The 24,953-nt window shown below is 37.6% G+C and overlaps 1 protein-coding gene across 1 annotated transcript in view; it reads left to right on the top strand.

The window, feature by feature from the left end:
* The window catches only part of Myh15 (myosin heavy chain 15), a 125,401-nt gene that overhangs the window by 20,452 nt on the left and 79,996 nt on the right, over positions 1-24,953 (top strand). The window contains exons 10-14 of the mRNA XM_059277732.1: positions 6,578-6,681; positions 8,212-8,350; positions 12,239-12,357; positions 15,890-16,039; positions 16,871-17,041. Of these exons, the coding sequence (XP_059133715.1) occupies positions 6,578-6,681; positions 8,212-8,350; positions 12,239-12,357; positions 15,890-16,039; positions 16,871-17,041 (683 nt within the window). The remainder of the gene's footprint in view (positions 1-6,577; positions 6,682-8,211; positions 8,351-12,238; positions 12,358-15,889; positions 16,040-16,870; positions 17,042-24,953) is intronic.

The raw sequence follows: 24,953 nt of genomic DNA, 5'->3' as shown, positions 1-24,953 counted from the left end.
CTTATTTATTTACATCAGCAAAACAGTCCTCACCAAGAATCTGATCTTGAGAAATCTCAAAATCTTTAATCTTACCTTGCTGTTCAAGGGCCTTAGCTTCTGCTCTCCACCAGCTTTTCCATTGTAACTGATGACTATATGTTAATACTGCTGAGATTAATTGATTCCAGTCATTCGGAATTATTCTATTCCTTGAGGACCACATATTTAACATCTGCCTCACATACGTTGAATGAATACCATATGTAGCTATTGCTTCCTTAATGTCTTTTAAATATCTCATATGTACAGGCTCCCATTTACAATCTGCATATCCTTTGGGATAATTAGCATTTGCTGGTTTTTCACAAACAGTAACAAGATAAATCATAGCAGGTAAAGTCACAACCTTTGGCAAGTCATCTCTAAGTTTGTAAGGTACTGGAGAGGTTAATTCCCCTCTTTCATCTGTGCCTCAATGCTCAGGCTATTTATTGTTTGTATATAGGAGGGCTACTATTTTTTTTGTGTTAATCTTGTATTCAGCTGCTTGACTAAAGATGTTTATCAGCTGTAGGAGTTCCTTGGTTGAGGTCATTTATGTGTACTATCATATCATCTGTGACTAATGATACTTTGACTTCTTCCTCTCCAATTTGCTTCCACTTGGTTTTCTTTGGTTGTCTTATTGCTCTAGCTAGAATTTCAAGTACTATATTGAATAGATACAGAGAGAATGGACAACCTGGTCTTGTTCCTGATTTTAGTGGAATCACTTTGGTTTCTTTCAATTTAATTTGATGTTGGCAATTGGTTTGCTATATATTGCTTTTATTACATTTAGGTATGTCCTTTTTATCCCTGATCTCTCCAAGACTTTTTATCATGAAGGTGTGCTGGATTTTTGTCAAAAGTTTTTTCAGTATCTAATGAGATGATAAAGTGGGTCACTTTCTTTCACTTTATTTATATGGTGGATTACATGAACAGATTTTCATATGTTGAATCATCCTTGCATCTCTGGGATAAACTCGACTTGGTCATGGTGGATGATCTTTTTGATGTGTTCTTGGATTTGGTTTGTCATTATTTTATTGAGTATTTTTTTTTTATCAATGTTCCTGAGAGAGATTGGTTTGTAATTCTCTTTCTTTGTTACGTCTTTGTTGCATTTTCATATCAGGGTGACTGTGGCCTCATGGAAAGAAGATGGCAATGTTCCTTCTGTTTCTATTTTGTGGAACAATTTGAGAAGTATTGGTGTTAGTTCTTCTTTGAAAGTCTGGTTGAATTCTGCTCTAAACTCATCTGGCCCTAGGCTGTTTTTGGTTGGGAGGCTTTTAATGACAGCTGCTATTTCCTTGAGGTTATAGGTCTATTTAAATTGTTCACCTTGCCTTGATTTAACTTTAGTAAGTGGTATCTATCAAGAAATTGGTCCATTTCTTTTAGATTTTCCAATTTTGTGGGGTACAGGTTTTTGAAGTATGACCTAATGGTTCTCTAGATTTCCTCAGAGTCTATTGTTAGGTCCCCACTTTTGTTTCTGATTTTATTAATTTGGATACTCTCTCTCTGTCTTTTAGTTAGTTTGGATAAGGGTTTATCTATTTTTTTGATTTTCTTGAAGAGCCAACTTTTTGTTTCATTGATTCTTCTTATTGTTTTCTTTGTTTCTATTTTATTGATTTCAGCCCTCTGTTTGATTATTTCCTGTCATCTACTCCTCTTAGGCATGTCTGCTTCTTATTCTAGAGCTTTCAGAATAAAGCACTAGTGCTATTAAGTCACTAGTATGAGATCTCTCCAAATTCTTCAAGAAGGCACTTAGTGCTATGGACTTTCCTCTTAACACTGCTTTCATTGTGTCCCATAAGTTTGGATATGTTATGCACTGATTTTCATTGAATTCTAGGAAGTCTTTAGCTTTTTTCTTTATTTCTGCCTTGACCCAGTGTACCACTGCTGTGAGGACCAGCCTCCAGCATTATAACATTTTATGGGAATCCAATGGAGTCTGTAAACGAGGACTTTTTTGAGGAAGTAAGGAGAGAGACACATACATTCTTGATGATTTTCTTCTGACTTCTTTTTTATTATTCTCCTTAGTTTTAGTCCACATCTTTCCTGGTGTTTTCCTTCTCTCATTCTTGATGTTTTCCTAGCTAACATATTTTTTTTCCCTTAGAGCTTGTATACTCCAGTAGACTCTTTCAAGTAATATAAAAATTACAATGTGGTCACATTCTATTTTTTCAAGTGAATGATTAAAATTAATATAGGTAAAAAACCAGCATGTTTTTTATATCCTTTACATGATTAAACATTTTACATTTTACAAGTGAAAAACAAGTTGTCCCAATAACCCATGTACATTCATACCCAAACAACTTGTTATAGATTAACAGAGTGTAAGAAAGCAAGGTATTTTTCTTAGCCAGTTCTTTTACTGGCAGGCTGCATTTTGCAGTTACATAGAAAAAAAATCTATCACTTTATTATTTATCTTGAAAAGTAATCTTAGTAATCTTATAAGAAATCTTGGAAGAATCACAAATCTAAACTTTTATATATGAAAAAGAACCAGTCAGTTCTATTTCAAATCCTCAGGGTGCATAACCACTCATCAACAGTTTTTTTTTTTAATATCAGGAAGCTGAGGGTATTAATGGGCACAAGGAATTAATCATCACCTTTGGTCACCAACCCATCTTAGCAAGAAAGGCACATCAGCTACTAATAACTGGGCTGCTTTGTTTTGGTTCCCTGACTTTAATGAGTCCCTCACTCAGCTATGTGCCTTTCTAAAACATCAGATTGTCTTCTTGGGTTTTTTACCTCAAAGCTATTTACAAAGCATCTTAGTCTAACCTTAAGTTATTTTCAAAGCTTTGTTTCAGCTATGATATACTTCAAAACTTGTGAACACATCTCATAACATTAAAGTTAAAAGAATTTAAGCTGGCTGGGCTATTGGGACTCAAATGTTTTTGTAATCATTAACCTAAGCCACAGTCTATATGGCTCCTCAACAGAAACTCGTGTTGTAGCTATGTGACAATTCCTTGTTTTATTTTTTATCCTCTGCAGCCTCTGCTTTATCAGAGTTGGGGCAACATTTTATCCTTCCTTTACCTATGTTAATTTCTCCACTAAACTAACTTCTATCATAATCTCTTATTATATTTATTAAAGACCCCCCAATCATCAAAATTCTATTTAAATTAACACTATTGTTGTACAAAATCATTGCTTCAGTTAAACAGTTCAGCTTAGGAGGAAATCTTCTTCATGATAATTCACAGGTTAAAAATGCCCAGTAGAACAGGATATTTCCAAGAGGTGATCACATTGCATTAAGAGCAGTAAGGATCTCCTAATGCCCATTCACACCATGCCAGATACCAGAAAAAAATGGCAGTGCCAAACATGCGAAGACACAGCGGTAGCTAGAAACATTCTGGGGCCAAGTCTCTGGGGGCCTTGTTTATCTGAGATTCATCCATTAGGGTTTTGTTTCCTGGTGGACTGATAACCTGAAGTCAACTGCCATCTGCTGCTCCTCTGGCATGGCCACCAGCACCAGTGGTAACTCATTAGAGAGTTGTTCAGTTTCCATGAGCTTTCTATTGTTTCTGTTGTTGAAATCCAGCTTTAATCCATGGTGGTCTAAAAAGACACAGGGGGTTAGTTCAATTTTTTTTTGTATCTGTTGATACTTACTTTGTGGCCAAATATATAGTTTACTGAATTGCCTGGTTTACTGGAATTTGTTTTCTTCTATGTATACAAATTCATTTCTTTAGGTTTTTTTTTTTTTTTTTTTTTTACAATGGTGTTCTAAAGATTCTGAATGTTCCATTTATAAGTTTTAGAAACTTACCAGTGCTCTTGAGTGAATGCTACAATTTGTATACCCTTGTTTGCAAGCTCTAATATTTTTATCTTTTATTTCACCTGTTCTGTTGATGGCACTTCAGTTGAATATTTTTAGACTTATTGATGATTTTTTATCATATTATTGATAATTTCCAGATTCATTTCAGTTTGAGTTTTCTTCACTACCTTTAGTATTTCTATCTCTTGTATTTTCTTGAACTTCAGTCAGGAGTTTATTCATGTCTTTTTAAAGTTATTTCAGGTGTTTATTGATGTCCTCTTTGAATTCCTTGAACTCTTTGAAAACGTTTGTAATCATTCTTTTGTATTTTGTGTCTTAAGTTTTTTCTAAGTTGTTCTCACTGGGGACAATTATTACTTTATTTATAGTTTGGGAGAGAGACACTTTGACTTTTCAAAAATTATTATTGCTGTGTTTTTGCAATGGGAACTCGTCATCTGGGTTAGGTTATTATTGGTTGTGTCTTTTGATGAGTTTTTCATTTACCAGGTTGAAGTCTCCCAGTGGAGTGGCAGTAGGCTAGTCCTGAGGGGTAGATCCAATGGTAGTTGGTCTCTTGTTGAGTGGTGTGAGCCATTGGAGAGTATCCTGAGGAGGAAGAGCCGTGTGGACCCCTTGGGAGCATGGTGAGGGGTGGCACTGAGGGGCCTAGTTCTCTTCCTGAGTCTGGCCCAAAGTATGGTCTGGGTGCCTTGAGAGGGTCCCAGATAGAAGGAGCAAAGCCTAGGGTGAAAATGAGTTGAGTCTCTTACAGAGGTTTAGCCACAGGTAGAATTCATGCCACCTGGAGAATCTGGAGATTCCGAGTAAAGGCAGGTGGGATTTGGGGCACTCTATGGAGGAGAGTGCCCTGTGTAGTATCCTTGTCTATGCTAGTTCAGGGGAAAGCAGGCAGGGTTTGGGGATGTTCTAGGTACGAAGAAGAAGCCTTACCTAGCAGCAACTTCAGAGCTGGGTCCTGAGAAAATCTGGAAGGTGTTGGGCAGCTTAGGAAGCATGAAGGGAGGGTTCTGCCTGGCACTGCAGCCTGTATAGATTCTGTCAAAGGTAGGCAGGCCTCGGGGTGACTTCAGAATGAGTAAGAAGAAGAGCGTACCCAGAGGCATACAGCCCTAGGAAAGCCTGGTACATGGGTAACTTTAGAACGAATAAGGAAAAGAGCCTACCCAGAGGCGTACAGCCCCAGGAAAGCCTGGTACATGGGTAACTTTAGAACGAATAAGGAAAAGAGCCTACCCAGAGGCGTACAGCCTCAGGAAAGCCTGGTAGCTGGGTAACTTTAGAGTGAGTAAGGAGAAGAGTCTACCCAGAGGCATACAGCCTAGGAAAGCCTGGTGGGAAGCTGGCAGTTGTGTGGCCTAGGGAGGAAGCTGATTTGCTTTGAGTTACTTTATAAAAATTTAAAAATATAGGACTTTCATTTTATTTTTAAATTTTTATAAAATAGCTTTCATGAGGGCTGGAAAGATGGCTCAGTCATAAAAGGCTAGGCTTAAAACAAAAGTTGCTTTAAAGGAGAATCATACACCTACAGTTAACTGAATGTTTGAAATACACGGTTGATATTGGTATATATATGTACCTATGTTTGTTTGTGTGTATATGTAAGAAGCCATTTCCACAAGCACCACATACATCCTTTGAAAAATACTCCACAGGGTCTTTTACAATTCCTCTTTCCTTTCCCCTCTCATTGCTGAAACCCTTCTCGCCCCATCCATCTGTAAACATGATAATTAGGTTGCATTTTCTATAATTTTATAATACATAATCATCATACACTACATGTTCTTTTGGTCTGGCTGAATTCAGCCAGCATAGTTATTTTGAGATTCTTTAATGTTTCAATTTCTTTCTTTATTTGATGAATAACTTAATCTATAGATAAATGACAGTTTTATTAACACATTCAACATTCAGCATGCTTCCACGTAGAGTTCCTGTGAGCATTCCTGCAAGCCGATTTCTTTGTCTCGGAGATTTGCATTTCCATAAAGCAGATCTTCTCTTCAAAGGGGTAACAAACAGAAAGATAAGACCAGATTTAAAAAATAAAAATAAAAACTTGCCTGAGTTCGAGTGCTAGGCAGCAGCCTGCCCTGTTGACACCTGTCTTAGCTTTGTCCTGCATTATGTTTCCCAACAAAATACAACATGTCAGGACTCAAAAACCCATCAGCCGTTCAGTGGTTACACTGTATCTGATTGATGGACCCCTTGAATGAAGGACTCAGCCTCCCGTGAGTGAGTGAGGATTTGAAGTGACAGGACTAAGTGGCTAGTGTTCTCTGGGTGCTGACCCCAGAGAACTGGTTGTTTCCTAGCCAAGAAACCCCAGTATGTTATACTTACAATTTTACAGAGCATTTTTACCCTCTGACCCTCTGTCATGAATCTAGGCCAAGTGCGCACCTTATCTACAATCTCCTGCCAACCACCACCACTTTGTGCTGCTACAATTGAGTCTGCTTTTGGATTTGGCCAGCCTGGTGTTCTCTTGGGAGGCCTTGACACATGAGTGACAAGTTAACTGGGGGAAAATATTGATTGCAGAGGTTTGGGTCTAGAATATAGAATTGATTATGGCTTGTTTGCAAGTATCCCACGGACTGTAAGAGTAACCTGAATTTTGGCCAATTGCTTCCTCAGGCATTGTACAATTCTCTAAGCCGTCTGACCAGAATCTTTCCATTATAGACATGCTCCTGGTGTCTACAAATCCCTCTGACTTTCACATTTGCTCCTGTGGAGTGGTTGCTGTGGAGAGCTTAGATGATGCGGAAGAATTTCTGGCCACAGAAGTAAGGCTTGGTAGTTGTAGAAGTTAAGACTTGTGAAGGCAATGAGCAATGAAAACTAACATCCTAATACTTCATCTTGAGGTCTGAAGACCTGGCCTTGCTCCCCTTGATGATGGAGGCTGCTTCTCCCCAAAGTTTACCAATAGTAACAGGACATATTTTCAATAGAGGGGCATTATAGCTATAGAAAAGTAGACAGAATTTTCAACTTAATAGCAAACTCTTTTAGTTACTGTGTATCTCTAAGGTCTTTACTCTGTTTTCTATCTATTTGGAGTTGCTTTGGTATTGTTGTTTATTTATAATTATACTGCAAGATCATGTGGTCCACAGAGTTCAATTTTTCAATTTCATTTTATAAGCATTTGAAGTGGAAAGTCAAAAATAATTTTGTCAGGCATTTGTCCTATTGCTTACTGAACTATTCTCCTGTTGTGAAATCCCAAGACCTTTGCCTCTCTTTACCTTGTGAATGTCTTAGAAGGTTAGTACTCTTTTTGTGTATTATATTCACTCAATTTTACATTCCTATAAATGAAGTTATTGAAAAAGAATGTAGACTCCTCCACTCTTGTCTTTAAAAGCATTCTAAGTTAGTTCCTATAATGACTACATCCTTCTGGGACCACATACAGTAGTCCTAGGATGCAGTGATGTGGTGACATTGTTACAGGGTTAGAAAACACCTAGAGACCACCTGAACTCTATCCAGTTGTAATTAGCTGAATTTTAATTAAGCTGCAGCTGGCCTCAGTCCCCATGGTTGTATTTGGGACTGAGGCCCAGCTTAAAGGGGAGGAGGGCTTTTAAAGGCAAAGTTCACAGTTTCTTTATTTTTTTCACTATTTGCAGATATGTGAGGAACTGCCCCACTCCCCCCCATACACAGAGATAACCAAGGTTACGTAAGCCAGAGCAAGTGGTTAATCATTTTACAACAGTCACACATCTGAGGAGGGGGCGAGGAATCAGGGTTGTCCAATCAACCATTTGAAAAAATCAGGTCAGAGACAGTTACTGAAAGGGTGCTTAGTATGAAATGGAGTTTTCCTTAGCAACAGATGTTCTTTTCTTAACACCCCCTTTCACCAATTTCTAAAATTAGCAGGCTCTGGAAAAAGACCAGTTGAACATTTAGGACATGCCCCCCAGCAGATTCAGGGATAATTTCCATAATCATGCAAGACAAAATAATGAACTTCCTGTAGCCAGTTAGTGGACCTGTTCCTGGAAGGGAAGAGAGAGAAACAGGGTGCTAAAGGAAATTTCTGAAGCCACTGGGCGCTAAACAACTCAAGTCACCACCCTAGTTCCCCTCTAAAGGACTGAGCAGACTGCTGGTGGCCAAGTATCAACAAGACCTATTTGTGTTTCTTTGAACCCAGCTGTCACTCAAGGCCCACAGTGCTCTGTCTCTTATTGCTGCAGCCCACAGCCTGGTGTGACATGTGACATACAGTAGGGTGAGGTACCTACTGGAGCCATCAGGAAAAAGAAGACACAGCTAGCCATCTGTTTCTCTTCTTACAGAAAGCCATAGACACCTTGGGATTTCTTCCTGATGAGAAGCTTCGGTGCTATAAGATCATTGGAGCCATCATGCACATTGGAAACCTGAAATTTAGACAGAATCCCAGAGAAGAGCAACTGGAGGCTGATGGCACAGAAAGTAAGGCTTCCTTTACAAAGACACAACTCTTAATTCTGTTCAAACCTTGGCTTCCAGGCCCGCCTTCTTTTCCCTGCATGCACTGAATGTCTTGTTTTTGTTTTTTATTTTTCAGAGAATGTTGAAAATAAGCAGCACCATTTTTCCTTAATTACTGTTATTTATTTGTTTTTTTCATGCTGTGCTGCTGGGGCTTGCATTTAGGGCTTCATCCCTACTAGACAAGCCTTCTATACCCAGCCCTTTATTATTGTTGCTATAAAGTGTTATCTCAGCCAGGCGGTGGTGGCGCACGCCTTTAATCCCAGCACTTGGGAGGCAGAGGTAGGTGGATCTCTGTGAGTTCGAGGCCAGCCTAGTCTACAAAGCGAGTTCCAGGAAAAAGGCGCAAAGCTACACAGAGAAACCCTGTCTCGAAAAAACAAAAAACAAAAAACAAACAAACAAAAAAGACAGTGTTATCTCAATCACCATTCTATACTATCTTCTTCTCATAGAATAAGAAGTATTTCTCAGTTAATTACTGGTAATGTCAGTGGATTTTTTGGGGCTTTTGTGAAATATACTTTTAGCTAATGAACTACTAAGAGAATAACTGGAGCAAATTTCCATAAAATGTATCAAATGGTATAAGTGGGGATGGTTTAAACAAAGATGCTTGAAATTCCAAAGGGAAACTGACTCCATCCTGTCAAAACTATGAGGCTTCAAGTTCTGTTATTTTTTTTTCCATTAAAATAAAAAGTCAGAATTCCAGCATGAACAGGAAAGGGGCTCCTGAGGCCCTGCCCTTAGTGAGGGTCATTGACAGTTGATGGTTTCTGAGGGAGGGGGACTCCCTTTTCTTTGAAGATGCAACTCCTAGTCAGTAGTAAGTGGACTTGGGGTATTTTAATAATAATGAAAATAAAAAAGAGGGAAATGGATCTTTGAGTATCAATGGACTTGGAGGGAGGTTAATAAGATCAAAATATATACATGTATGAAAATTCCAAAGAGTAAATAAAAATACTGTGAAAACAATGTTCTTAATTGATTACAAAAACATGCTAGACATTATTACAATCAGTCATCTCTCTGTAAAAGTAGGAAATCACAATTATAAAAAAAGATAGAATAGCTATTGCAATGATTGCATTTAATTTAAAAATTCCACGTAAAAGAGTAACTATATCCATTTAATTATTTCAATGGACAGAAGTTTTAGTTCTATATTTTAATTGTGATATTTACATAAAAATTGCTTACTTTAGCTAGAAGTGTGCATCTCTCTGAAATTAAGTATATTCACATTGTTATTGTCTGACTAAAGAATTTTCTAGTTATTGAAAACTGAATCATGTTAAGCTTTTCTTCCTTTATTCTTAGCCCCTGAAAACCATAGTTGCATTTTCTAGCTCCATGAATTTGACTAGTCTAGGTACTTCATGTAAATGGAACCACCCAATATTTATATGTTTGTATATTGTTTATTTCACTAAGAACTATATCTTCAAGGTTGCTACATATTGTAATATGTATCAGATTTTCATCCCTTCTAAAGGTTTAATATTATTCAGTTGTATGTATTTATATTATCTTGTTTATCCATTCATCAGTTGATGTACATCTGGGTTGCTTCCACTATTCGGCTGTTCTGAATGAATGCTAGTGTAAGAGTATCAATTTCATTCCCTGCATTTAATTCTTTTGTGTATTTATCCATAAGTGGAATTACTGGATTAAATGGTAATTCTATGCTGTAATTTTGAGGAGCGGTCGAATGGTTTCCACAGTGCCTGCACCATTTCATAGTGCCGTACACAATACACGAAAAGTTCCCATTCAAATCCGTGCCAGCACTTGTCTTGCTTTTGTTTTTATAATAACTATTCTCTGATAGACAATTAGTAGTGTCTCACTACAGTTTTGATTTGCATTTACCTCCTGATTGATGATGTTGAGCATCATTTTGTATGTGTATTTGAAATTTGTTTATCTTTTTCTTAGAAATGTCTGTTAAGGATCTCTTCTCATTCTGTGACTGGGTTGGGTGTCCTTTTATTGTTTAACCCAGTACCAGGGATATTTTTATTCTCAAGGACACATGGGAACAAGAGATCATCCTGGCTCTGAGAGATCTATGTCAAACAAATATGTATCAACGGGTAATTCAGTGAAAACACAACAGAATGAAAGAATAAGGTATATGAGAATATGGATGGGTTTAGTGTAGATATACTGATCAGGTGGTCCCCTCAGAAATGACAGCTTTTGAACACAGGTATGGATGAAACAGAGCAGGAGGATATGAGTATCTATAATCTTCATATATCATAGCACATATGCTTTCATGTCAACTTCTTTTGCTCTGTGGCTTTCCCTATGCTTTGAGACAAAGGGGTTGTTGTTGTTATGGTTATTGGTTTCTGAGATTGGACTCTTATCACATAACTCTGGTTAAATTTTAACTCATGGCTCAAGTGTCCTCCTGTTTGAGCTTTCCAAGAAATTGGGACTGTGTGCCATAGAGCCTAGTAAGGGAAAAGCTGCTTTTGTCTCTTTTATTTTGTTTTATTTTAAGCATCTTTATTTATCTGCATGTATTAATTGATAAGATTGTAGGTTTTATTATGACATTTTCATGTTTTTGAAGAGTTGTTTTTGTTATAGAAGCCAGGCATATTTACTAATAAATAAAAAAATAGTGATATTGGAAATAAGTAATCCCATCCACACTTTCTGGTAATGCATTTTTAAGTTCTTGACAAGTGTCTTCATCTTCCCTACCTGTACCTGTTTCAGGACTGCAAAAACACTTTTTACATAAAGATAAGCTTTGCGCATGTTTTCTCCAATGTTAAAGATTATCTCTAATTTTATTTTATCCACAAATAAGATTAATTCAAGTTCTCAGTATGTCATCGTACCTTAAAAGTTAAAAACAAAATAATATCCATTATTCTAGGGTTACTTTTTAACCATTTCAGAGAGCACTGAGTATCCAAAGATGCACCTTAGATTTATTCCAAAGATTTACACTATACATCACATGTGCACTTCACTTTTTTAATGGGAAGGAAGAGCAGAGAGCAAAAAAGAAAAATTACAACACTAACACACATAAATATAAATTATTTCACTTGTATTAAAATTATAAACAAAAATGAGAAGTACACTTCTATGCATAAGTGCCCATCTGATCTTCATAAAATTCTATAAACATAGTACTATTTTTAAAAAACCCAATTTCACCATTTTCCATGGTAGGTTCATGAAGTTCTTACAACTCCCAATCATCTTCCTCAAGCCCTTGTGAAGGAAGCCCTGTCACAGACTGTGTCAATCTTCATTTCTTTTTCATTTCATTTCCAGCATATAAGCATATCCTTTTCTTGGTTTTCTTTTATCAGTTGATGGGCATTTTTTCTACGTTTTGACTACTATGATAATATTACTAGAAATACTATGTACATTTTTTTTGTATAAATGTCTTTGTTTCTCCTAGATTCATATGCAAGAGTGAAATTGGTAGGTCCTACAGTGACTCTGTGTTTAACCTCTAAGAAATTGTCAGACTCTTTTCTGTAATGGCCATGCCACATGTGAATGTCCACATCTGCACCAACTCCTGTTATTACCTTTCAATGAGAGCCACTCTAAGGGACCATGAAGGGTTGTTTCAATGTGGTTTGGTTTGTATCTGTAAGAAGTAGATTATTTCATTTAGCATTCAACCATTTATTTTAAAGCTGCAATCTGTATTTTTACATTAATTGAAACTTACAGCCCTTCTAACCTCTAGGCAGTGTATTTGGCTACAATGAAATGATTTCCACAGTATTCTCCACCATTTTTTCCTCTTTTCCTTCCCTGCTTCTTGACATTCTTCCTTTCTTGTGTGATCAGATGCTGACAAAGCTGCTTCTCTCATGGGCATTAACTCTTCTGAGTTGGTGAAGGGCCTGATCTATCCTAGAATCAAAGTTGGTAATGAGTATGTTACCAGAAGTCAAACTGTACAACAGGTAAGGTAACATTTGGGGGAATTGTCATTGTGTGATCATGCAATTATTTTATACATGTCATATTTATGTGTTTTCAACACCTGACAATGTTAATAATAATTTCTACGAAAGCAGTAAAGAGAGCTACTGAGGTATTTCTTATGTTCTTATGAAAGACATTATAGTAGTAAGGGACTACGCTGAATATTTTGACGATTCTCCCTTAGGTAACACTTCACTTGTGATCTACACCTTGGTTGTCCAGCTAAGAAAATTTCAGAACTGTAGAGGATTGAAGTGAATTATCTTGGAGAACTGATATCCCTTTATGGACTAGCTTCCTTAGCATAACTGACGTGAGGTTACATTAGTGGAGAATAGGTTTCAGTATGTGTGTTGAAGATAGGATTTGAAGGAATAAAAAATTGAAAACAGACATAAAATGCGGAAGGCTATGTCGATTTAGTTTGATATAAATGACAAATGACTGGGATGGCTGACCTCCAGACTCTTCCTTATGCAGCAAATATGTCCAGGGTTGCTTGGTACTAAGATAATTTAAGTTTACCAGCACATTTCAGAAAAATTTATGTCTGCTATGTATATTAATCAGTGTGATATAGGCCATAGGGCAGCAACACATATACACCAAAATCTCAGTGGTAACAAAATATTTGTTCTCTTACTCAAACCAAATCCAGTACTTACTATACAGCATTCTTGCGTTGTGTGCTTGTGCTACCGGGACACACAGCCTGTAACATTGGGGACAGGGAGAGAAAGTCATTTGTGAAGGGAAGTTCTCCTCCCTCAACTTGGGACAGTGATGCTAAAACTTTGATTTATATCCACTGATGAGAATTTGTCGTATTTTCTTGTCACTATGGGAAAGGTGATGAATATGGTTTTTCTAGAAAGAGAAAATGGTACTGTGAAGTCATAACCTTGTCTCTGCCACCCATAAAACACACACACACACACACACACACACACACACACACACACACACACATCCCAGGTTTTGGTGACATATGGGAGGCATTCAGGTGGCAGGAGCTGGAGAATCAGGATTCAAGATCATTTTTGGATGAATGAGTTTGAGGCTAGTTTGGGCTATATAAAATTCTGTCTATACTCCCCTCCCCCTCAAAACAGAAAAAAAAACCCACAATATCAAAAACCCACTACATATAGATGATGGACTGGATATGTGAAAGCCATAACAGGCTTCACCATTGTGGATTTACCTTCAGCCTCACTGAGAAAATTAGGACAATGGACAATGGCACAGTTTACAAGAGACAAGGCAAATGTCTCATTTACTTTGAACTACCAATGCCTTCTTTTTTTTAAAAAAAAAATAGATCTATTTATTTATTATATGTACAGTGTTCTGCCTGCATGTATGCCTGTGTGCCAGAAGAGAACACCAGATCTCCTCATAGATGGCTATAAGCCACCACGTGATTGCTGGGAATTGAATTTAGAACTTCTGGAAGAGCAGCCAGTGCTCTTAACCTCTAAGCCACCTCTCCAGTCCATACCAATCCCTTCTTTAATTTAAGTCTAGTAGTGAAGATGATGGTTCTGTAAATGTCTGTTTAACTTGTGCCTCTGGGAGATGTACCTCAGTGGTAGAACACTTGCCTAGCATAGATTTGTCAATTCCAACACATACACATGCTCTCTCTCTCTCTCTCTCTCTCTCTCTCTCTCTCTCTCTCTCTCTCTCTCTCTCACACACACACACACACACACACACACACACACACACACACACACGATAGAAATGCTTATCTCTTTCTCGTCTTACAATATTTGGAAGTAATTGCACCAGGAATATTTATGATGTTTTATTTGAGGAAACATTTAAAGTAACCTTGGTGACCTTTAAGGTCATGGATTATGCCTGAGTCATTCTAGTACACCAGCATCTAGCACAGTGCTCTGCAACCACCAGGTGCTTTGTAGGTATTAAAACTGTACAACGTGGGTGGAAGTTGAGTCATATCATAAGTATTTGTTAGTGTTATTGTTTCTTAGACACTCACTGTAACATGGATGTGTGGTATGCTATGACTGTAGAATAGGGTCTTTCTTCTTATAAAACCAATGAGCCTGTATGATGACTGTAATTTATAATCCAAGTCTTAAATTAGTGCGTTACAGGGGATTGAGTTGAAACTACAGCCTTTAACAGAGCTAGTTAAGAAAGCTAATGTATTATTTTTTCAACATTAAAAAGCAAACTATCTCATCTAATTGGGAACAGTAAAAAAGAATTTTCTTAGCCTTATCTGACAGGGGAATCTGTATCAGAATGATTTTCCCTGAGGCCATTCTTCATTCAGGAAGGTGATGACCACACTGAGAACAAAAATAATAAAGATTTGGAGGTCAAGGCTAGACAGAGCCTCCAAGAATATTATTGGGATGGAAGTACTGTATCCCGGGGAAAGCGAGTCAGCTGCTAAGGGTCATGCAGTTTATCATTCAGCAGCATCAGCAATAGCAAAGCATGTTATAGGGATTATAGATTTTAATATTCAATATTAATAGTTTAAAAACTTTATTAGACACAGTGCATGAAAATAAATATATCCTGACACTTATTAAATGGTGAGAAAGACTTTATTCAGGACAGTCGTAATAGGAAATATTGCAACAGGAAAGAGACTTTGCACTCAACTCTACATACAGCCATGGCAAGTAGGAATTTATAGGCCAAGAAGAGGGAAGGGGAGTGAGTGATGGCACATTCTAAGAGAAGACATCAAAAAAAGGGACCATTGGTGACCTGGATTAATAGCCTTCTTGCTAGGACAAGTTAAGAATTTACATATGAAATGGGGAATGAGATACATCATCATGTACCAAGGGCAGGAGAGTCTTCATAACGACATAAGAGGATTTTTCTTGTAACAGGCCTGGGTGAATGGGAATAATATTACTATACAGAGTCAGTACATCTAGGGTTTGGCCTGGGTCCAGACGTCTTCTAAAAGTTCCAGATGATGTTGATACTGACAGCAGGTCTTTGAACCACAATGTTCAGAACAAGTCTCTCCAACTAGCATCAAACCATATCCTAGGATATTAATAGGAATATGATTTCTTTCACCTATACTTTTGATAAGGAGGCACTGTACTAACTTTCTTTTACTCTGCTTTCCATTTCCCCAACTCTTTCTTGCTCGTTTTCTTCTTTTCTTCCTCATTAGATTCAGCATAATTTTAAAACCATAGAAAATTAATAAACATATACTGATTTGACTAGAGGAAGGTGTTTGCAGATAGACAATGCTCAGGATTAAAACAAGTTTTAAAACAAAAGGAACATTTTAAATATTTACTTTTATTGTTTATGCATATGAGTCTGTATGTGGGTGTGAGCATGTGTGAGACTAGAAGAGGGTATTGGATCCCCCGGAACTGGAGTTACAAGAAGTTGTGAACTATCTGGCCTGAGTGCTGGAAGTGCAGCAAGTAGTCTCAAAACACAGAACTATCTCACCGCGTATTTATGAAGAAAAAATTTAAATATGATTTCTAGGTAACCTATGCTGTCGGTGCACTGTCTAAGTCAATCTACGAAAGGACGTTTAAGTGGCTGGTGGCACGCATAAACCAGGTCCTGGATGCCCAGCTGTCAAGCCACTTCTTCATAGCTGTTCTTGACATCACTGGTTTTGAAATACTCGATGTAAGTATACGTGGTAAGCGTAAAATCAACGACTATTTCAAGGAGATGAGAAAATTTGAGTTGTGAAATGTAACCATGGGAAAACATGATCAAAGCATGTTAAGAATCATTTTGCCTAATATCAATGAATGTGGCAGGGGGAATATCTTGCAGGGTCCCATTCCTAGATAATGAACTATAGGCAACTAATGATTGCTCAGAGAAGGAGAATTAGTCTCTCCCAGGGATGAGCCCCTTATAGGTTGTCCAATCCAGAGTGGTCAGCCCTGAAACCACATACATCCAAACAACAAAAACAGACTCAGCAGATTGTATCTATATATTTGTGCATACACACACACACACACACACACACGTAACAGTAACAAAGAAAAAGAGGTTATCAACTTGATAGTGGGGAAGGGTTGGAGGCGGAAAGGGAGGGGGAAAGTTGATATAATTCTGTTTCAATTTTAAAAAGGAAACAAAACCAAACAAATAAATACAATCATTATACCTAAACCTTAAGGACTACTTTGATTAGAAAAGAGCTACAATTAGTAATAATTATTATTACAATTAGTGTTCAGTATTTAATTTCTTAATCCATATTTAAATCAAAGTAAATAGAGGTCTTTTGTGACTTTTTGAGTCATAATTCCACTGAGTATTATTTTATTACAATAATCATTAGCTTGTAGATATATCTGGAGGATTCAGGAACTTAGCTGAGCACTGTTACTGCTTGGGTATATTTGCCATTGTGTGATGATGATTATGATTTCTTATTAATATGTACTATTGCAAGTGGATTTCTATCTTATTTTTAATTCTCTTTCTACCTATTCATAGTACAATAGTCTTGAGCAACTCTGCATTAATTTTGCCAATGAAAAGTTGCAACAGTTTTTCAATCAGCACATGTTTATTCTGGAGCAAGAAGAATACAAGAATGAAGGTCTTGACTGGATATCCATTGACTATGGTCTGGATTTGCAAGCCTGCATAGATCTCATTGAGAAGGTATGGTATATATATTTATCCTCCTTGTCCATTTTTGTTTACGAACTATCACAGCTTGCTATGCTGATCCATCTCAGGAAGTAGCTTCTGCCAGCAGATGGAGAATGTATCTGGAAGGCTCTGTCTATCTTTTCCTGATGGCCTTTGTGTGCAGGATCCGTGGCATCCTAGCTAAACTCTCCTGTCAGCTGCCCTACTCCATCATGTGTAACACAGTCTGTCCGCACATTCGCAGCTTGTGTGTGGTCTCCATTGTTAAAATGCAAGGGCACTTGCTGAAAATCAAATGGCCAAGCTCTGTCTTTCTCAAGGGAAAAACAGAGCTGAAAATGTGAACTCGGCAGCACCTGTCTTATTAACAATGAGCACACACATACCAGGGGAAGCTTAAGAAAATTTGGCAAATTAGCATGCAGATAAACAACTGATCTAAATCCTTAGGGCTGGTACCTACCAGAATATTGTTTATTCATTTAATTCAACCAGTATCAGCTATTTTAAATAATTTGTGAAAGTGTCCCATGGCTTATTAACAAATCAGCTATAGTATATGGTTTCTGAATTTTGTGAGGCCCCCTACTCTGCTCTGTGTTCTGGGATGGACTAATGGGGTTTGGTAGAAGGTCTTGTGTTCTATTTTCTGCTGCTTTTTTTCTATAAAAACAAGCATTGTCACATGGTAATAACTCTGAGCATTTTCTTGGTTTTATCAGGTATTGAAGTATATTTTGGAGACAAGTCTGAGCAGACCAAAGCCTTTGCCTTTCTGAAAGTCCTTTAGTTGCCTTAACATTTGATTTCACCAACTCTGTCAGGAAGGATGTAGGGTAACTGACCCTTTACTGTTTCATGCAGATTATTTTTCTAAGGTTTTAAGACAAAAATAAATCCTATTATTCTTAAGAGGAACTTCCTGATGGGGAGGGCAGGTTGAATAAAAAAATGGATTCCTGATATCACTATAATCTGTTAAAATAATAGTAGTAAACCAACTGTTGTGTGGTAATTTGTGTGTGTGTGTGTGTGTGTGTGTGTCCATTTTCTGATTAGAAATAAAACAGAGCTTCAGCAAAGGGTAAGGTTTAACTTTTAACAACTGTCACTTCTAACACTTGCTTCTACTGCCTATAATAGGACACTTATTTTCAAATAGAAAGAAGGGATATAGGGATTGTTCACTCTGTGGAAGGTCAATGCTATTGACTTTTATTTGACCTGAGGTTATTGCTTCATTTATTCCAGCCTTGAGTTTTCCATGTTATACAGTAGCAATGTCGATGTAATTTCCTGTTATATTTTCTACTGGTTTGATAAAATGTGAAAAAATATTGACCAGGTGATAGAAAGCAAAGATAAGTCTTTAACTACTTTAAAGAACTCAGGTCAGAGTAATAGCAAGAATGCTCTTGAAAAATAAAATGTTTTGAAAAGATCCAGTATATTGATTTGGGTCTATAGAGAAAATTGTTTATATTAATGGTAAAACTTAATTCTTTATACAGAATGAATCATGGGAAGTTTTCAATTCAAAGTAACTACAATACCTCAATATATAGAAAACACATTGTGTCATACTTACTTGGCATATTTATGGGGGAAAGAATTTTCTTTTTCTCCCCATTTCATTCCCCTGTGTTTTCAGAGACAGGTAAACCATGAGCCTTTCATCTGTGAACCTGAGGTAATGAGTTCTGTGCTGTGAGGGTTAAGCAACACAATGTGGAGACAGACAGGATCTTTCTTCGTCCTTGCTTTGGGAGTTTAGCTTCAACTTCAGCTGGGTAGTCTATGACCACCTCAGGCCCAGCTTTAGTTCCTCAGAACCATCATGGGACTCTATGCCAGTTCTGGGCACAAAATGGATATTTCCTTATTCCTTTGTGACTGTTGTCTGGCCTCTGCTTCCTAGAAGATTTCCGGGTCCTGTATTTTCCACCACAACACAAAACAGCCATGCTATCCACAGAGTGTTGCTCAATATTGGTTTATTAAGTAAATAGATGATGTTACAGTTATTTTAAAGTGTATCAAGGTGTCTTTTAAAATATGAAATTCTGATTTACTTTTTTCTGTGTGTTGTATTATTAGTCAAGCAATGAGCTGGACTTGAAAAAGTGATTTTCAAAAAGTTTCATGTTTTTAAGATTACAAAAATTTAATCATACTGAATTTATAATATATTTTTAACATCAAGCTTAACCATTAATTTCTTTCTCCAAGCTCACAGTGAGCTGCTTCCATATAAATGCTGTGAACAAATCTATTATAGGATTAACTCACTCCTGTTTTATTATTGAAATATTCTAGTTCGAACCTAATTTACTTACTAAAGTATTATCATACAATTACATATTTGTGGCTATGTTTAAGCCTTTGTTAAAGAGATTATCCCTGTTATTTCTTGACAAATAGCCAAAATTTTGTGTTTAAGAACTTGTTACTTTTTCAGTATATCTTTAAAAGCTCTAGCATTATTCCATGGGATTAGAATAAATTTTTAGAATTATATTGGCCTCAAAAGAACATTCACTTCAGTTCTTACCATCACACTAGATGCTGAGTGTAAATGTATTACATGGTGGATCATATCATAAGTCTTATATGTTTGACTTGGTCTGAATTTACATTTTCTCTTACATTTGCCTATTTGTCTTTTCATTAGTTCTTTGAAAGTTTTGTATGATATGTTTTGATCATATTCACCCCTCACCCAGCTCTTCCCAGATCCATTCTCCTTCTCTACCCACCCACCCCACTTTCAACTTTGTGTTCTTTGTTTCTTTAATCTTTCAAGAGCAATATGTGCTGCTCAACTATTCTTGAATGTTGTGGGATATTTGTATACTTTGTGAAGATGTGTCACTGTGATTGGTTTAATAAAGTGCTGAATGGCTAATAGCTAAGCAGGAAGAGTTTAGGCAGCACTTTTGGGGATACAGAGACTCTGGGAAAAAGAAAGGTAGAGTTACCAGCCAGCCAGAAAGGAAACAGGAAGTGCAAGATGAAAGAGAGGTAATGCCATGTGGCAGAATGTAGATTAATATAAATGAGTTAATTTAAATTATAAGAGCTAGTGGGACAAACCTAAGCTAAGCCCCAGCTTTCAAAATTAATAATGTGTCTCCATGTTGTTTTTTGGGAGCTGGTGGCTCAAAGAAAAATCCATCTCTATATACCCTTAGAGCAAACTGTCTCTCCCTCTTCCAACAGCTAATAATGCCAATAGCACCATGGCTAGGGATGGATTAACTTTTGGAGTGAGATAAGTTTTTGGTGATTTCTATATAGTGATATGCTGTCAGACAATAGCTTTCCATATCAGAAGACAATTTTAAGAAATATTCCAAAAAATTTCTAAAATATCTTAAACCCTAGTAACATCTCAGCATTAAATAAATATTGCAGTCTCCCAAGGGGAGTTCTTTAGTTGTGCTAATTTTGCTATTTTAGTATGAAATAATTGATATTAGCATGTAGTTATATCTTATATGCCTGCAATTTTGTTAATGTATAACTTCATGCTTTTTTTACAGTTTGTCTATTGTTCCCTAGCCAAGTGGCTTAGGTTCCAGAATTCAAACTTTTACATGTTAGAATATGTATCAATGTTCACCTATCAATTAATTACTTACTAGAAATTTCCTGAGGACTTAGACTAAAGGAATACAGCCCTGGAAGTCATCATCTTGCCACTCAAGGAACTCCTGTTATAATTGGAAAGATGTCTTGAAACCAAGGCTGTTTTTCACTAAGTAGGTAAATCTAAGTTCAATGACTTGTCTGGATTCTGTCCTCCTCACCCTGTTGCTGAGACAAGGATCTCTGACCCAGGTTATGTGGAAGGATGAACATGTGGCTTCTAACTCTGAGCAGAGGAGCTCAGCAACTTATGTGTCATGGTGTGCATATTTTGCTCTTATTTCTGGGATTTGATGCCTCACACCACTTGAGCCCAGATGAGGGCTACTCCCAGAACAGAATGAGTAAGTAGGAGCTAAAGGGGGCAGGCTCTGAGGCAATAGAGTGTCTTTCAATTTTTGCAGGAGGATGGAATGGGCATGCCTAAATTATTTCACTACTAATAGAAGATAGAAACCCAGGCACTACACCTGGCCTATCTACTATGGGGTGGGGGGTAGTTTGCTAGGGGATCTAATCAGAATGTTCAGTGGGAGAGGAACTTAGGATTGGCATACCAAAGTCCCTCTTGGTTTTCCCCAGCTGCCAAGGTACACAATGATCACACAGTAATGTGCAGACGATCAACCTATAAGCAGTAGAAATCTCAAACATTGGGCAAAAGCAAAGGAATTGTAAGTCTAATAAGTGTAAAATGTCTTTTAAAAATTGCTAAATGTAAAATAACTGTAATAAGAGACACAGACAAAGAAAGGTCCAGAGTGGCCAGAAAGCCAGAGGTTGACTGTGTCTGTATGGATCTATAACAGCCTGCCAGGAAAGGGGTAATGTTTAGGCTAGATCTTTAGAAATGGGTGTTATTTCTGCAAGTAAAGATCACCAGTGAGACGATGGGAGGACTGGCAAGCACAAACACACAGAGATAGGAAATGTCATATCCCTACTAGGAACCTCCAATATTCAGAAAGAAATACCTAAGGAGACAGAGGGAACAGACTGCCAAGGGCTTTTTAATGAATTTATTGCTTATTTTAAGCAATGGGAGAAAGCTGGGTTCTGAGCTGGGCAGTGGGGAAAATAGAGCAGCTGAGATTTAATCTGCTCTAAGACAAGGCTGGTAGGAAGGCACCAGAGAAATAAGAGCTCCTGAACTAGGGCAGCACACACGCTGGTATTAAGACAGTGATTGTGAAGAAAGGAAAGCAGGATTCATGACTCTTAAAAGGGAGAGTTCATAGTACAAATGATCTGGTCAGAGCACCTGATTCAAATCATTTACAGTGAAATATAGGTGTAATAGTATTTATTGTCAACTTGATGCCTCAAAGCAGACTGTGTGGAATTATCTAGACTAAGGTTAACCTCTGAGGATGTCTGTAAGGGATTCTCTTGACTAGGTTAATTGATATGGAAAGATCCAGATTAAGTGTGGGTGGGACCATTCTCTGAGTAGGGAATTCAGGGTTGTCTGAAATGGAAAGAGTAAGCTGAGAGCTAGTATACACTCAGTGCTCTCTACTTCTTGACTTTGTGAGTAATGTTAAAAGCTGTCTTGAGCTCCTGCTGCTGTAACTTCTCTACAATGATGGACTGGGCCCTGGAACCCCTTGTCCCCTAAGTTGCTTTTATCAGGGTGTTTTATTACAGCAACAGGAAAAGACTCTAAGACAATAGTGCACGATGTTATGGGACAGCAATAATTACCTCTTTCCAATGTATTTGGAAGTTATTTGTTGGAGAGCTCCATAGTCACTGGAAGTTTACACCTCCAGAGAAATTGAGAAATAAAGGATACCTTGAAGGCAGCCATCTTCCCTCGTTGGTGTTGCAACTGTTACATTTCAAGGTGTGATGTCTACTTGGTTTACATCAAACTTCTATTCATCTCAAAGTCAATATTGACTTCAATGGGGACCAGGGACTGGGGACCAGGAGCTCTTCAGGTGTGGGTATGGCTCTGTGTGAATGAGCACTGTCTCTCCTTGTGGGGATTTGCCACTGTCCTCTTGTTAACAGGCCTCTTCCTAGGAAATGCTTATGTTTTAAAATGATTCATTCTAGATTTCTCTATAAGTGTTGGCTGTTGGTATATAGAAAAATACATGGTACTAGATGGAGTTCATTCATCCAAGCTTTTAAGAGTTTGCAGGAGTCCTTCACCTGTAAGTTATGGCATTCCACTTTTCTCTGCTCCCCTTCTTGATAGTCCCCATTTTTCATTTTGCCAAGAGTTTACAAAGCCAGTGTTTTATGTACAAGATGGGTATCTATTTTACACAGAATGCTTTGTGCTGACAATACTTGTTTACTTGCTGCATCTCAAGTCTTGGAATGCAGGGAGGTGTCAAGAATTACTTTTGGAATATTGTTCAATATAGTTTCTGTAAAATACAGGCTCTAGGTCCATGAGCATTTTTTTAAAGATAGAAACCCTGAGATCAGTGAGATGGCTCAATGTATAGAAGTGCTTGTCATAGAAGCCTGACAACCCGAGTTTGAGCCACAGAACCCACATGAAAGTGGAAAGAGAGAATCCAACAAAGTTGTCCTATGGCCTCTGCAGATGTACTGTGACAGGTGTGTGTCCACCTCCCTGTCACACACATACACAATGATAATTATATACATATATATATATATATGTGTGTGTGTGTATGTGTGTGTGTGTGTGTGGCAAATAATTGAAACTTTTATCTTCAAATATCTGATGAATTATGTGGAATAAAAATCATTTCTGTGTGGCTACAGTGAGATCTTTAGAACAAGGAATTTTAAGTATAAATGAATTTTGTTTTAATACACTATATATCTAGTGCCTTGACTCTGGTATAATATCTCTGCATGGAAACATAAGTGGCTGCCCTTAGAAAGCAGTTTTGATGGGAACTCAATGATCTACGAGGAAAGTTAGAGGTGGTATTTGTGGTAGTTTGGCCCTCATAAGCTCATAGGGAGTGGCACTATTAGAAGGTGTGGCCTTGTTGGAGGAAGTGTGTCACTGTGGAGGTGGGCTTTGAGGCCTCATAGATGCTCAAGCCATGCCCAGTTTCTCAGACCACTTCCTGTTGCCTGCTGGATCAACATGTAGCTCCTTCTCCACTCTCAGTTCCTTCTCTAGCACCATGTCTGCCTGCATGCCTTCATGTCCCACCACGATAGTAATGGACTAAACCTCTGAACTGTAAGCTACCCAATTAAATGTTTTCCTTTATAAGAGTTGCTGTGGTCATGGTGCTTCTTCTTAGCAATAGAAACCTTAACTAAGATAATCTTCAATGTCCCTTCCAGACTCAAGAAAGAAAAGGGTTGGAGAGAATCAGGAGGCCTGCGTTCTTGTAACAACCAATGGTGTTCTATCTTAATTGCTCTACCTTGGACCCCTTTCACCTGTTTCTCTGGGCTGTCTGTTTTGCTGACTATGCAATACATGGCTTTTTTTTTTTTTGGCTACATACTTTAGGACTGGAGCCTATGTCTAAGTAATATTGTCATATCTCTAATTATCTGAAATAGTGAGTTGATCTTAGAAGGCACTTCAAAGTTATTCATAGAGTGAATAGGTAAATAATGTTAATATAAAATATATAAATATCATAAACATCCCTGATTTTTCCTTGTTCACCAAATGTGTTTTCCCTTTGCATATTGTTTAGTGGAAGGGTCTATTAGAAACTGCTCCGGTTGAAAACTTGTCTTACACCCCTTATTTTCTTCATTAGGAAGTTGTTGACATAGTTCTACTTTCAACTACATCACATTTCAAATGACTTCTCACAAGCTCTGACACCCTTTCTAGGCAGACTAGGGGTCAGCCAACTCTGATGCTATGGCCAACTCCAGCCGGCAGTCTGGTATTACTGAAACTTTGACCCTTCTTTTGTTTGCATGTGCCACAGTGAATGAGCAGGGAGCAAACAAGTTGCCAGGACTATGACCGTTTAGAGAAAAATTTGCTTACGGAAGTAACATTTTCTGTCCCTTCTCCTTGCATATTCCTAAAGCCCTTTAACATGTAAAAAAAACATTGTTAGCTCATAACTTTCCAATCTGCTTGGCTGGCTCCTCCCCTAAACCATTTTTTTCCACCAAACACAAATCAGTTCCCATCACTTCATGTTAAATGTCCCCCAAAGGCTTCTCATTACATTCCAAAGCCAGCCATCTTACTACAACCTGTAAGTTATTTGGGATCCAGCTGCATCTAACTTTGGGATTTATCTCCTGTTTATACCATGCGTCCTTCTGGCTTTACTTGGGTCACACGTACTTCAGA

Source organism: Peromyscus eremicus, chromosome 12 (assembly GCF_949786415.1).
Source record: "Peromyscus eremicus chromosome 12, PerEre_H2_v1, whole genome shotgun sequence".
NCBI lineage: Eukaryota > Metazoa > Chordata > Mammalia > Rodentia > Cricetidae > Peromyscus > Peromyscus eremicus.
The sequence above is the reverse complement of the archived record's forward strand: the minus strand, read 5'-3'. Positions and strand labels throughout refer to the sequence as shown.